Raw genomic sequence first — 16,226 nt, forward strand, 5'->3', positions numbered from 1 at the left:
TGGGTTCCAGGGAGCCACCCATGCTGTGGGTCGACAGGGACTTCACAATAGGGAGTTGTACCTGCCTGTGTCTATAAATTAAAAAGCCCGGTCTGACTGGGGCATGCAGACACCTTGACAGAATGAATGGTGTGTGGCACATAGGTTCCCCATTGCTATGCCCACGTGTGCAGCTCCTGATGGCGGTGGCACAGGATTCTATTTCTCATTGCTTCTGTACAGCATTGTGGGCTATCGCTCCGCCACTTTTAAAGAGGGTCGCTGCCTAGCCGTGCCAACCTCTGCAGTGTGTGCCTGCGGTCCCTCGTCATGGCAGACGCAATTCTAAATAGACATGAGCGTGGTGTGGCATGAGGGCAGCTGAAGGCTGCCCAGGGACACTTTGGTGTGCGCTGTGGGGGGGAGGGGGGGCGGTTGGGCAGCATGTAACCCAGGAGAAGTGTCAGTGGAGTGTCATGCAGGCAGTGATTGTGCTTTGTTGGAGGTAGTGTGGTGCTTAGCAAAGGTATGCCATGCTAATGAGGGCTTTTCAGAAGTAAAAGTTGTTGGGAGGGGGGGGGGCCCACTCTTGCCGGTATTGTGGCTTAATAGTGGGACCTGTGAACTTGAGATGCAGCCCAACATGTAGCCCCTCGCCTGCCCTATCCGTTGCTGTGTCGTTCCAATCACTTTCTTGAATTGCCCAGATTTTCACACATGAAAACCTTAGCGAGCATCGGCGAAATACAAAAATGCTCTGGTCGCCCATTGACTTCAATGGGGTTCGTTGTTCGAAACGAACCCTCGAACATCGCGGGAAGTTCGTTCCGAATAACGAACACCCGAACATTTTGGTGTTCGCTCATCTCTAGTAAGGACCCAACACATATCGCTATCTGACATGACTTCCTCAATGTAGTTAGAACAGAGCTCTGGTGGCAATAGAATCAGCTTACTTTTTAGTATCCTTTATTAGTATCAAAACAAAGCACAATATGTTTCAAACCTGTACTAGATTTATATTCAGGCGGCTTACTCATTGGATATAAGGAAATCGAAAATCCATCACAGAAAAATCTTGTCTAGATGGGCGCGATCTTTATTTCACTGTACACTAATTCTAATAATAAGTTCTAAAAAAATTCAAAATGTACTTTTCTTACTTTACTGTATAGTTTGGAGTGTTTTTCACTTCATAGTCCAATGATAATATGTACATAGCAGTCATTTTGTTTTTTAATCTCTTACAGGTAGCCGAGAAGCAGCTTTTGTCTATGCAATTTCCTATGCTGGAGTGGTATATGCAATTACCCGTGCTTGCAGTCAAGGTGAACTAAAATCATGTACCTGTGACCCAAAAAAGAAAGGGCGCTGGAGGGACGAAAAGGGAGAGTTCGACTGGGGAGGCTGCAGTGACAACATTGACTTTGGAATTAAATTTGCTAAGGATTTTGTGGATGCCAAAGAAAAAAGAGTTAGGGATGCCCGGGCATTGATGAACTTGCACAATAACCGCGTTGGAAGAATGGTGAGTTGCTCTGAGTCTTATAGAGACATACATGACAATTCTGAAAAGAATGCTTTACAGAGATGATAAGTCTTCCTCTTGGATCATAGCAACAATTCACCTGTTTAGCTGAATTAGTTAAGTGTAAAACCAAAAAGTCCATTAAGCAGAAGAAGACACCCCCCCCCCCCCGCACCTAATTTTTCCAGATGTCTCCAGATCTAGGCAAAATGTCTACACTTTTTCAGCTATTAATGTTATTAAGCCCACTAGAGGTTAAGGCAGGAATATTTTGTGCAATAAATATATTTCCATTCTGGGAAATTTATGGTCCTCCATAAATAGTTATAATTTAAAGGTGAGTCTTAAGACAACATCGAAAGAGAAGGGGGTTTATGGGAAACAATCTGCCAGATTTCCAAAGCCAATAATCTGCATCATCTGCAAATTGGATATTTCAGATTTTTTTCTCTCCTGAACAGTTTAATTGCTTTGTCAACCCTTATGTCACAAATTATTTTTGGATAAAAATAAGCCTATTTTACAAACAGGGTCATATATGAGGTTTACATAGATTATTAAGCTTAGATTAGGCAGTTTATAACATTGTTGTAAACATTACTATGAGCAGCACTTCATTTAATAAGCATACCCCTCACAAAAAGAGATCCCTATTTCTAGGAGAACTTACGAAAATAAAACCCCTGATTGACTCAATAATGTCGGTTAGAGCTGGCTAGGTGCCGTGAATCATTATGCCATTGTGATGGTAAAAGCTTGTCTCAGATGTACTGAGTGTCTAGAAACCTTTATCTTTATGTGATATTTCAATCTGATTCCTGTCTTCCGTCTAACAGGCAGTAAAACGTTTCATGAAGCATGAATGTAAGTGTCACGGGGTCAGTGGGTCATGTACATTAAGGACTTGTTGGAAGACCATGTCGGATTTTCGAAAAACAGGGGACCTTCTCAGAAAGAAATACAATGGAGCAATCCAGGTCACCATGAATCAAGATGGGACTAGCTTCACTGTGGCCAATCAGAATTTTGAAAAACCCACTAAAAAGGATCTTGTGTACTTTGAGAATTCTCCTGATTATTGTGTGCTGGACAAGTCTGCAGGTAAGACTCATTTGTCTTGAATTTCTAAAGAAACATTCCATTAAAGTGCTGTAAATGCCCTCAGGCTCTCTGCAGTCCCATTCCTGCAAAATTCATGACTTTATTTCATCTTCTGGCATCCAAAACATGACTAATCAGAAGTTTACTCTTGGTTAAAAGTTGACCGCGAAAAGCAGATTTGACATATCAGATCTCTATTGTTTTATTCCACATTATCATTTTGTAGTTAAGAGGAACTTGCCATATCCCTTCTGCGACTCCCACTGAGGTCTGTCGCTTATAGGGTAAAGTGCAGTGTTTTCTGAGAGCCTATGGCTTCTTTGTGCAGCTCCCAGCAAAAGATGAGTTACACGTATTCATGAGAGGCTCATAGCCCATCCCACCCACCCCGATTGATTATTTTCTCAGTATGCACTGTAATAGCTAAACAAATTATGAATCATGGTGAGTGGGTGTGGCTAGAGGTACCTCACGAATAAGTGAGACTCATCCCTTGTTGGTCAGGGCAGCATGAAGGAAATGACACGTGCCCTTTAAGTTAAAGCTTCCCTAACTTTTCAGATGAGTTTTCAGAATAAGCTGCCATGTGCGTACAAAAGGAATAACTATATGTCTTACCATTATATGATTTGTATCCTGTATTTTCCCTTTTGCAGGCTATATCTCCAATTTTCAGTTCTCTTTGAGCTAGTGCAGCCTGCTGTCATGATTTCTTCTATATACTGTGTACAGAGAAAACTGCATATTCTGCTCTCTAAGTGTCTGTAACACATAGAGAAAAATCCCTGGAGATGTGAATAACAGTAAATAACTCATCATTAGTTCTAATAGCACCTCAGTGTGAGTCTCTGCTTCTCTACCTCCTTCTCCCCTTCTATAGATTCTATGAGTGTCACCCCCCCCCCCCTTCACTTCCTATTTTCTATTTTGCTAGCTCAGTTATTAGAGATGGGCATCACTTGACAACAGGCAGTGGACAGCAAATTAGAATTAATGGCCAGAAATATAGAGTGATTTTTCAGCACAAAACATCATTTTAAGTAAACAAAGTAAATGATATGTTTGCTAGTTATCATATTGGCTATCACATAAGCACAAGTTGTTTGAAAAGTTAGTGACCATTTAACTTAGTTTTCCTTAAACAACTTAGGTGTCACAAAACAAGCTTTCTTTGGTGGTTGAAACATAACATCACAAGCTATTAAAGCACAAAACTGCATAGTTTAGGTGGAAAAACGTTCTGGGTGAAGAATTGTTAAAAATATAAAAATGGCTTATTGGTCACTTTAGGCAACCAGCGGACGCCCAGCAAGTATTGTGCGCAGTTGCTCTTCTGAAACCTACGCACAATACTCACTGAGTGATAAATAGTTCCCTCAGCAACTTTCTTGTCCAGCATGCAATTCTGTCTCTCCACACCGGTGTCAGATCAGAAGGTACAATATGCCTGCTGAACCTCTTTAAATAGCTATGAATGCCAAAAAGCAGCCAACTGATCAATTATTTAACTGACATCTATTTTCCAAACTCCCCCATTAATATTCCAATATGGCTCATCCAATGTTCACTCAATGGAATCACTGTGTAACTTTAGAGTAGACCGAGGTGTAGTGATGGTTCACTGGTCATCTTTAAATACCCCTCATGTAACAAAAGGATGCATAGCCCTTAAGTAACAGGTCCGATCCTTCCAAAAACTGTACGGAGATAATCTTTCAGCTGTTTCCAACACTGAAGCTCCTATTGGCTAGCACTTGCTACTAAATGCCAGAGCTCCCTCTACTGGCTGGCATGTGGCACTACCTACAATTTTGAGCACCTTGCTCTGAGCACCAACACGTGCCAAGGTATTATGTTGCATCCTCACTCCGAAACTCTTGTATTTGCCCTGCACACTGTCTATTTGTGCATCTAACCTTGGCTTGTGAATTTGCTTCTGTACCATTGCTTGTGACCCGGACCTTAGCTTTATTTGACTGTTATCTTGGATTGTGATTTGGCATAGCTTCTTCAAATCATCACCTGTGTATCTTTAATTAGCCATGTTAAAGGGGTAGGTAGAGGCCTGGGACCTGCGCTTCCACAGCAACTAAGTCCATAATCCTTTGTGGTGGGCCTGGTGAAGACCAGGGGGCCTATTTAGATGCTGCACTACGACACTGCCATTGCTTATCCTAAACTGGTGAAAAGGAACCCTATATGTCCTACTAGGTTTGTGACACCTTTGTGGGATATGGGTATGGACTTTCACAACGGAAATCCTTAGGTCACATCCCTGGAGTAGTCTTAAAAACCAACAGATGGCTATTAGTGAATAGAGGTTTCTGAAGTGTGATACATATAGTTATGTAGCGCATGAGGGTTCCAGTATATTATACAGTGTGGGTAACTTGATTTATTTTTTTGGGCAAATAACTTTCAGATATCAGTCACATAAGTACATTTTCCAACATAAAAATGGAATGTTTTGGACCCCCAGTGGCAATTGGCTGGTGGGTAGATGTTTTACTGATTTCTTTGGTCAGTGGCCAGTATTAATTAAAAAATTGCACTGCTCCACAGATATCAAATTAGATCAGCATATTCTTCTGCAGTAAAGAAACACGTTGTGCATAGCGTATAGTTTGCATTTTTCTATAATCCAAGGGTGCTGTACCATGTTAGCCAGTGATAAAAAGCCATTGGTACATTAAATACTCGCCCACTGAAAGGGCTGTATCTGATTAGCTGAGCACAGTCAATCACAGGAAGTGCTCAGACATTCATTGAATGACAGCTGAGTGCTGCCTGTGATTGGTCAGAGCGCTCAGCTCATCACTGCAGGGGTTGCTGGCATCCTATTGCATTCAACGGGGCCACCGGCAGCAGCTGCGGTCCCATTGAAAGCAAAGCTGCACAGACCTGCATTCACACGTGTTTGTGCACATACGTGGGTGCACGGTTTTGTGTGCACCTATACACGCACATGCTCGTGTGAATGCACTCTTAAGGCTCATTTACACGAAAAGACAATCTTTCAAACAATTGAAAGATTGACAGTTCTAGCGATCATTTTGTATAAAGCACTAATGGGCACTAAGACCCATTAGCACTTTATCAGCTTCAGTTGCATTTAAATGAGCCTTCAGCAGCTGGCGATGACCCTGTAGATTTCAATGATCTATTGTTTAATGCAAACTCCGCTAATGGCAAAAATCCCAACCAATCCCCTGATTCTCTGAGACATAACACCACAATTATTGTTCCAGATTCTGTTTACATCTCTTAGTCTCTGGATGATATGACACATGAATGACACATCTTGCTAAAACTATCAACCACCACCAAAATGATAGTGTTATCCTCAGAAAGTGGCAAATCCGTAATAAAGACCATAATTAAATGAGTCCAAGGTTTCACAGTTAAAGGCATCAACCTCACAGCAGAAGAATTACGAGGCGATTTTGTCTAGGCACAAACCTCATAAGAAAAGACAAAACTGTATACATCTTGTCATAAAGAAGACCATCAAAAATTCTAGTGAGTAATTTTCAGGTATTATTAATCCCCGGGTACCCAACTAACATGGAACTATGAACGTCCAACAGCATCTGCCGTCTCAAATGGATAGGGACAAAAAGCTTTCCCGCCGCCTTGACGGGCTAAATCCTGCGCTTTACCGACCTACTTCTTCAAATCCAGTGAAACTGCTGACACCACAACCCCCTCAGAAAGAATGGGTACAGGAGGTTCGTCCAAAGCCCCCGGGACAAAATTCCTGGAAAGGATAAGTAACAACAAAGTCAAAATGCCAGGAAAATAGTGACCACAGCGCCTGTCTCAGATTAAGTCTTTTAGCTGACTCTAAGTAGATCAGGTTTTTGTGGTCCGTATAAATTGTCACCTTATTCCGAGCCCCATCTAGGAGATTATGACACTCCTCAAAAGCCCATTTAACTGCCAACAGCTCTCTGTCACCAATATCGTAATTCTGCTTAGTAGAAGAAAATGTACGTGAAAAAAACGCACATGGACTTGGATTTTGCAATGTACCAGTTCCCTGAGAAAGTACTGCTCCAACCGCAACCTCTGAAACATCAACCTCCACCACAAAAGCTCTGGATCAGTCTGGTTGCACTAGAACTGGAGCTGTTGCAAAACATCTCTTCAAAGCATGAAAAAATTGTAATGCCCTTGGGGACTATTTAGGAGATAAATAGAGATGAGCGAGCACCAAAATGCTCAGGTGCTCGTTACTCGAGTCGAACTTTCAGTGATGCTCGAGAGTTCGTTTCGAGTAACGAACCCCATTGAAGTCAATGGGCGACTCGAGCATTTTTGTATATCGCCGATGCTCGCTAAGGTTTTCATTTGTGAAAACCTGGGAAATTCAAGAAAGTGAGGGGAACGACACAGAAACGGATAGGGCAGGCGAGGGGCTATATAATGTTGGGCTGCATCTCAAGTTCCCAGGTCCCACTAGTAAGCCACAATAGTGGCAAGAGTGAGACCCCCCCCCCCCCCCCGCACTGTCAGCATAAAGATCGTTCTCCTCTGCCACAGCTGTAACAGCTGTGGCAGAGAAGAACGATGTTAGCCCATTGAATTCAATGGAGCCGGCAATACAGCAGGTTCCACTGAAAGCAATGGGCTGCCGGCGATTGCGGGATGAATTGTCGGGAAGGGCTTAAATATATAAGCCCTTCCCTGCAATTCATCCAGAAATGTGTAAAAAAAAAAATATATATACTCACCTTGTCCCGGCAGAACGATGTTAGCCCATTGAATTCAATGGAGCCGGCAATACAGCAGGTTCCACTGAAAGCAATGGGCTGCCGGCGATTGCGGGATGAATTGTCGGGAAGGGCTTAAATATATAAGCCCTTCCCTGCAATTCATCCAGAAATGTGTAAAAAAAAATATATATATACTCACCTTGTCCCGGCAGAACGATGTTAGCCCATTGAATTCAATGGAGCCGGCAATACAGCCGGCTCCATTGAAAGCAATGGGCTGCTGGCGATCACGGGATGAATTGTCGGGAAGGGGTTAAATATATAAGCCCTTCCCTGCAATTCATCCAGAAATGTGTAAAAATAAAAAAATATATATATACTCACCTTGTCCCGGCAGACGGAGTTCAGCGCGGCCAGCGGCAGTCCTCCTGAACTGCTCTGAACAGCTGTGAGTAGTATTCAGCAGCCGGGGATTTAAAATCCCCGCCTGCTGAATGAGCTGCCTCTAATTGGTCACAGCCTGACCAATCAGAGGCAGATCTCACTCACACACCCATTCATGAATTTATGAATGGGTGAGTGACTGCTGCCTCTCATTGGCTCAGCGGGACCAATCAGATGAGAGGCAGCAGTCACTCACCCATTCTGCTGAATACTACTCACAGCTGTTCAGAGCAGTTCAGGAGGACTGCCGCTGGCCGCGCTGAACTCTGTCTGCCGGGACCAGGTGAGTATATATATTTTTTTTATTTTTACACATTTCTGGATGAATTGCAGGGAAGGGCTTATATATTTAACCCCTTCCCGACAATTCATCCCGCGATCGCCGGCAGCCCATTGCTTTCAATGGAGCTGGCTGTATTGCCGGCTCCATTGAATTCAATGGGCTAACATCGTTCTGCCGGGACAAGGGGAGTATATATTTTTTTATTTTTACACATTTCTGGATGAATTGCAGGGAAGGGCTTATATATTTAAGCCCTTCCCGACAATTCATCCCGCGATCTCCGGCAGCCCATTGCTTTCAATGGAGCCGGCTGTATTGCCAGCTCCATTGAATTCAATGGTCAGTGGTCATTTAATCGAAACGAGTACCGCGTGGTGCTCGTCTCGAGTAACGAGCATCTTGAGCACCCTAATACTCGAACGAGCATCAAGCTCGGACGAGTATGCTCGCTCATCTCTAGAGATAAACAACCCTTCTTTGTCATAACCATCAGAGGTTCAACCACCACTGAAAATCCCATAATAAATTTTCGATAATAATTGGCGAACAGCAGAAACCTTTGCAGAGCTTTCACATTCTCCAGTAGCACCTAGTCTCGCATTGCCCGGACCTTCTCTAGATCCATCTTGAAATCTTTCGGGGTAATAATATGTCCCAGAATAGTGATTACTTGCACGGAAAAAATACATTTTTCCTATTTCGCAAACAAATTATTAACCCGCAATGCTTGGAGAACCTGACGATCATGAGAAATGTTTGAATCCAAATCTGGTGAAAAATAAGAATATTGTCAAGGTATACCAGAACAAAATGGCCGATAAATTTATAGAGGACCTCATTAATAAAGGACTGGAAAACCGCTGGAGTGTTAGTTAAGCCAAAAGGCATCATCAAGTTCTCAAAATGCCCTTCAGGGGTGTTAAAGGCGGTTTTCCACTTGTTCCTCTCCTTAATCCGAATCAAATTATATGCCCCTCGTAAATCCAACTTCGAAAACCAGTTGAGACCATTCAACTGAGAAAACAGGTCTGGAATGAGTGGCAATGGTTAAAGATTATGCTTGGTGATTTTGTTTAACTCTCTGAAATCAAGACAGGGACACAAATCCCCATCCTTTTTCTTGACAAAAAAGAACCCAGCGGCCAGTGGAGAATTTGAGTGGCTTATCTTTCTCAAACTGTCCTGGATATACTCTTTTAGAGACTGCCTCTCAGGAGCAGTTAGGCTATACATACGGCTTTTTGGCAGTTTACAGTCTGGGATAAGATCAATAGAGCAATCCCTTTCTCTGTGAGGTGGTAACTAGTCTGCCCCCTCCTGAAAAAAAGATCAGCGAAATCAGCTATAAATTCAGGCAATTCATCGACTTGAATGGAAGACACCATTACTGATATACAGCAACTCTTACAGTATGGGCTCCATTTAGAAATGTCTCCCTCCTTCCAAACCACCACAGGATTATGCAAGCACAACCATGGCAAACCTAGAACTACTTGCATTGGGAGGGATTTCATGATATAAAGTGATAGTCTCAGAATGGAATTATCTGATCTTTAGACAAAGTTCCGGAAAACAGAACTATAAACACTTCTATGCCAATAGAAAGACGTCGATGGTGAACACAGGAATTGGTGAATCCAGAGGTTTAATCTCTAACGCTCAGCTTTTGACCATCTCTGGATGGATCCAGTTAACACCAGCTTGAAGACATCCAGTGAAGAAAAACTAACCACCTCCCGTGGCAACCTGTTTCACTTATTAATCACCCTCACTGTCAGAAAGTCTTTTCTAATATCCAATTTGTGAAGAATGGGATGAAGTTGTTGACAGGGAAAGGTTTAACAACAATAGTGAAGCTCCACATTAGAGAATTCTCCTAAGCTCTGAAGTTAATTTTGCTAAAGAGAACATGATTTTTCACGTAACCCTACAAGTAGCACATGCCCTCAGGGAATATTACTAACAAGTTTCAATGGAAGTCTCATCCTTTCATTCTTCTAGTTGCTGGAGGGAGATGAAGAAGGCCACACAGAAAAAAAGATGAAAAGGAGTTTATTACCAAAAGAATGCAATATCAATTAGAGATGTCAAACAAGACCCGGAGATGTCAAAACAATACTTGGAGATATCAGAGTGACAGGGCTATAGTGTTGCAGCTTCCTGGAACTAAGAAGTCATCCCTAGTATCAGAGGATGTGTGTGGAAAAATATAGGGGATGAAATAATAAAAAACAGAAAAAATGATCATGTTCTTTATCAGGTTATGTTTCATTGATGAGCATTAGACATCATAAATGTAGTAGGCCATAAAATGGATGGACCTCCTGCTGCTGTAATGGTTGGTGTAAAATATTAATACCGGTAGGTTTAATATTTCTGTTGAGATGATTGTGTTATACAAGGGTTTTCCACTACGGTTTACTAGAATAAACTGTACAATATGATGAATCATTCATATCATATGCTGAATTATTTGAGAACATGCAACCTCAGGAAAACTAAAAATGCACAACAGTCTTGCATGGACATGTAGCCATATAGCACCCAACTCAAGCAATATTTGCCTAATCTCAGACAGGGACAAATCACAAGGACAAAGGTGTAACTGGTTGCTATAACTTTGTATTTATTCAGCATTCTAAAATGTTTCACCATAATGTATCTTTGCTATTGCTGCTGGTCATGGCTGACAGTGTCTCTTACCTCCTTCTGTCATCTGACATGTCCAGCCCCATGACCTTCATGGCACCTGCAGCAGACGCCATGTCCTTCCTCCTTAAACTGGTGCTGGAGGTTGCATGTGTACACTCTGCCTATGTCGTAAAAGGCCAGTGCGCACCCAGCTTTCTAGTTTTCCCTGGCCAATCTGGAGAGGCTCCAGTCTATTTAAGGCCCACTACCCCACTAGAGGGTGCCTGAGTGTCTCCTAATGTGCAAAGGTGCTGAGGTGTTTCTCGCTGATGCCCTGGTTATTGATCCGTGCCTGCCCTTTCCTTCTCCTGTCCTGGTCTCACCTTGCTTATTGTCTACAATTTCAATGCTTGCTGTCTGCTCTCACTCTCGGCCTGTTCCTTATCTATGCAACAATTTCGCCTATCCTGACCTCGCCTCTGTTGTTTGACTATATCTCTATCTACACCCTCTGGTACCACGCTATGGTAAATCTGACCAAGTTTTAATTGAGACTATCTCTGGGGTAGCTGTCTGGGATTCCCCACAGTGAAAAGCAGGTGCTAATTGGTGGAGTTGAAGGGTAAAAACCAAGGATTCCCACATGCAGCCCTCAGATCTAGCCCCAAGTCAAATGGTTTAGTAGCACGCTGAATTCATATCCGCCTTTATGACAACCATATTTACATAAGATGAGTAAAATGAAAGAGTCTTGTAGTGAGTGTAGACGTCTAAGCCCAAAAGTGCAAGAAAGTCACCATATCCTACCATTAAAATTTCTAAAGAGGGCTGAGAAAGTCTTTTCTATATAGATTAACTCGCACACTTGTGTCTCCACCTTTGCAAGTTTGTGTGTAAGAGCTGCTTAGAGGACTAGGTTCTGTGATTTCATAGGGAATTGTTCAAGCACAGCCATTTTTCTGCTATTGTATAGTTACTTGCAAAAGGTCTCTGTCCAGTCTCCAGGTAGGACTATGCACTGTAGTAGATATATAATAGACAATTTAAAATACTTTGTGGTACTTCACATGATGAGACTATGTGGAACATCTTGATCCAGAGCCATATGACAATTAGCTATTGGTACCTCATATGCAGTATTAGCTAGGGGGCAGGAACAACAGCGGAACTAATGTTGGAAATACACAAAAAACGAAAAAGATTAAAAACTAAAGTTCAGTAAAAGCAGAAGTACACTTGAAACAACTGTGAACATTTCCACACATTTTTCATGTCTTTCAATATTTAAAGAGGCTTTGAATTTTATTCCACGGTCAAGTTGCTAGATTTTTCTTTTTGGCCTCTAGGTTCTATCCGCAAGCCAACCGTATTTCGTCCATAATATGTAATATGGTGAATTCTGATTTCTTAAACTAAATACCAGTTTGACTTCATACTTGGAACTGATACAATTGTCATAATTTTGAAAAATATATAACATGCATTTCAAGGTATAAACACTAACTGGGCCGAGAGTTAACAGTAATGCCTTAAGCTGCTTTTACATCTGCGTCGGGGGTTCCGCTTTCGAGAGTAAAAAAGTGGAATCTGCATAGCCGAACAGATTCATCTTATGACGGAACCAAACCTCACTGAAGGACCCCATTGACTATAATTGGGTCCCTTCGGTTTCCGCTCAGCTTCCAGGATTTTACCAGAAGAAAAATCTCTGCATGCAGGAATATTTCTTCCGGTATTTTGTGCCAGATATGCAACGGAACCTCCTTCTAGTGCAGATGTAAACCCAGCCTTAGGTCAGGCTAACATGGATCGGCTGTGAGCCCGGCCAGTAACCCTGCGTACAGCACTTACCTGTATTGAGGATGACCACAGAGGCTCACAGGCGGTCATGCGCAGTAAATGTATTTTGTAGTTTTTTTGCATATCCCGTGCCGTAGCTTAGCGATGATGCGAGTACCCGCAGCCCATATGCAATGTTAATTGCATATGGACTGCAGGTTGGATGCCTCCATTGACATCAGTGGTAAAGTAGAGCATGCTGTGATTTTTCTTCCACTCACGGAATACACAATTCGTATCCGCGAGTGCAAAGGAAAAATCGAAAATACATGCCTTTCAATGCCTGTGTTTTACTATAGATTGTCGACGCGGATGCCGATCACTGAATCTGCATTTCAAATCCAGACCTGTGAGACCAGCCTTACCATGTGTATAAAATGTATGCAAATTCAGAAGAGTATATGTTCACATGTGGTGTATACGCTGCTTATTCTCCACATGAAGATTTGTCAGCAGAGCATTATTGTACAGGCCAACTAGAGATTTTAAGAACTCTCATTCCCATGCTGTGGAGAAGATCCACAGAGTACCTTGAACTGTATGGGATGATTAGACGTCTATGCATTGGGAGTACTAGTATTTTGTGACTTACACACTGAACATGGAGCTCGAATGTAGTGTGTCTATGTAAATTTAAACGCCCCTTCATTTAATCTATTTTGTAAGTGTAATTTGTTGAGGTAGCCAAATCTTACAACTTGCTGCTCTCTTTCTAGGCTCCTTGGGTACTGCCGGAAGAGTATGCAACAAAACCTCCCGTGGGACAGATGGCTGTGAAGTTATGTGTTGTGGAAGGGGCTATGACACCACCCGAGTTACCAGGACAACCAAATGCGAATGCAAATTTCATTGGTGTTGTGCCGTGCGGTGTAAAGAATGTGAGGAGACAGTGGATGTGCATACATGTAAAGCACCCAAAAGGGCGGAATGGCTTGACCAGACATGAATTCAAGCAAGGACTGCTCGTCGGACAAGAAGTCCCGGGCCCCGTGGGATTCTGGGTATAAGTGTAGTATGGCTGCATGGCTTCTTATTTAAGTAATTCTGCAAGGCACTAAAGACAAGACTTTACTTCCCAGGATGCACTGTGGACCTTCTAACAAAGGCCAAGTAAGAACCAATCCTTTTGTATGAAAAGTTTGCAATAAAATAAAATGGTTCTCAAATTGTGATTCCTGGTCTACAAGCGGTACTCACCAAACTGCTGCTTTACAGCTTTCTCCTGCTGTGTGGCTTTATCATTAATGGAGTTTGGTCCTTATATGCAAGTGCTTTTGATCAATGTGCTACAAATATACATACATATTTTGATGAGAAAAGCAAAATTAAAAGTAACATACTGCAGAAGTCTCTAAATATTGAGTATTTGGGAACCCCTTCGGTGAAGGGATCAGCAACAGTTCTCCACTTTCAGAATCATGGATAAAGTTCACTGGAAGGATGTATGTAGCTGCACTTATGCACACATTGACATTTTTATGGTTAGAGACATCCTCGTGCTTGGATTACAGCATATCAGTTTAGAGGAATATGTTCGAACTGGCAAAGTCACCAACCTTTGCGAAGCTGCTTGGAAAGCCATAGGGATTTTTCAAAAACTTTTCTTTAATGAACATGTACAAAATGAGGATCCACTGTGCCAACTTCTAAAGTCAAATAAGTATAAAATGGAGACTGATTCTGGTTTTTAATGACTACGGATGTGACTATCACACCCTCATTTTGTAAACTTGCTTGTATGATGTGTATACTGCTTTAATATTTTTTTAAGAAAATTCTATATAAACTTATATTGCAACCATTTTTCTTGTGTTCTTTTGCCCACCAAGGACATTTTGTAGAACATTTATTTATTCGTATACATTATAAAGAGGAACAGAATAAAATATTAGTGATACATTTGCATCGGACAATCTTCATTAGGTATCTACAGTGGTAAAAGTGTGGGCAAATGAGGGCACTTGGTCTTCATTTAATGTAATAGCTGGCAAAGTGCAGATCATTTAATGGATGATGGTCTTTAATGGGTTCTCCAGTTTCCACTTGTTATTTTCAAACAGGTCATGAGCGAGCATAGCTAGTGATAAGTGATACAATCACATCCCAGCAATGGTGTTCGGGAGTTCTTTAACGCTGTATATCAATGGCATTTCTGAAGTATGGCTGTCTTGGAGATTCTTGACCACCATCAAGAATCTGGCTCTGAAAATGAAGATTATATGACAGATAAAATTAGTTGCAAGAGGAGTAGAAATTTTAGAAGTAGATCACTAGAGAAGAAGCTCTAAATGAAAAGCTTGTATCACTGTCACCAGCTATAAGAGGCTCTACCTCTTCTATAGCTGGTGACAGTGATACAAGCTCTCCTTCTTCTATAGCTAGTACAAGTGATACAGGCTCTACCTCTTCTATAGCTGGTGACAGTGATACAAGCTTTACTTCTTCAATAGCTGGTACAAGTGATACAGGCTCTACCTCTTCTATAGATGGTGACAGTAACACAAGCTCTACCTCTTCTATAGCCGATAAGAGTGATACAGGCTCTACCTCTTCTATAGCCGGTGACAGTGGTACAGGCTCTCTCCACTTCTATAGCTGGTGACAGTGGTACAGACTCTACCTCTGCTATAGCTGGTGACAGTGATACAGTCTTTCTCCTCTTCTAAAGCTGGTGACAGTGGTATGGGCTATACCTCTACAGCTGGTGAAAGTGATACAGGCTCTCTCTTCTTCTATAGCTGATGACTGTGGTACAGACTCTACCTCTTCTATAGCTGGTAACAATGATACAGGCTCTACCTCCCCTTTAGCTGGTGGCAGTGATACATGCTCTCTCCTCTTCTATAGCTGGTGACAGTGGTATGGTTTCTACCTCTTCTACAGCTGGTGACAGTGATACAGGCTCTACCTCTTCTTTAGCTGATGACAGTGATACAGGCTCTACCTCTTCTATAGCTGATGACAGTGATACAGGCTCTACCTCTTCTATAGCTGGTGACAGTGGTACAGATTCTACCTCTTCTATAGCTGGTGACAGTGATAGAGGTTCTACCTCTTCTATAGCTGGTAACAATGATACAGGCTCTACCTCCCCTTTAGCTGGTGACAATGATACAGGCTCTCTCCTCTTCTATAGCTGGTGACAGTGGTATGGGCTCTACCTCTTCTACAGCTAATGACAGTGATACAGGCTCTACCTTTTCTATAGCTGGTGGCAGTGATACAGGCTCCACCTCCTGTTCAGCTTTGTGAAATAATGAGAGCATCTAAATGATCATCATTGGTTTAGTGGTGGGATTTAACATTCAGGAAGACTGTGAGCAGGAAGTGCGGATGTCAACAACGAGAAAGCACAGCGGACGTTGCAGAATGAAGAGGTAAGCAGAAAAAAAAGTAACTGATGGATTTACTGTAGCACTATAAGATGATTTATGACTATTTTGGAATTTGACTTTGGTCTCAGAATACCCCTTTTATATTTTATCTTACTTTATAACAGACCTGCAGTGGAGTAATGGAATAAACCTGAACAAAGAATCCTATTTTCATCATTCTCCACTTCAAATTCATGCTCAGAACCTATAACCTCGCCCTCCACCATGCCAAAGAAGTCTACTTCACCTCTCTAGTCTCCTCATTATCCCACAACCCTGAATGACTCTTTGACACTTTTTACTCCCCTCTCAGCCCTAAACTGCAACCCCCA

The 16,226-nt window shown here is 42.1% G+C and overlaps 1 protein-coding gene across 1 annotated transcript in view; it reads left to right on the top strand.

Annotated features, from left to right (window-relative positions):
* WNT2B (Wnt family member 2B) overlaps positions 1-14,344 on the top strand; it is a 97,856-nt gene extending 83,512 nt beyond the window's left edge. The window contains exons 3-5 of the mRNA XM_066600041.1: positions 1,230-1,507; positions 2,344-2,608; positions 13,237-14,344. Of these exons, the coding sequence (XP_066456138.1) occupies positions 1,230-1,507; positions 2,344-2,608; positions 13,237-13,466 (773 nt within the window). The 3' untranslated portion in view covers positions 13,467-14,344. The remainder of the gene's footprint in view (positions 1-1,229; positions 1,508-2,343; positions 2,609-13,236) is intronic.
* Positions 14,345-16,226: the final 1,882 nt, after the last annotated feature.

This window comes from Eleutherodactylus coqui, chromosome 4 (assembly GCF_035609145.1).
Source record: "Eleutherodactylus coqui strain aEleCoq1 chromosome 4, aEleCoq1.hap1, whole genome shotgun sequence".
Taxonomy (NCBI): Eukaryota; Metazoa; Chordata; class Amphibia; order Anura; family Eleutherodactylidae; genus Eleutherodactylus; species Eleutherodactylus coqui.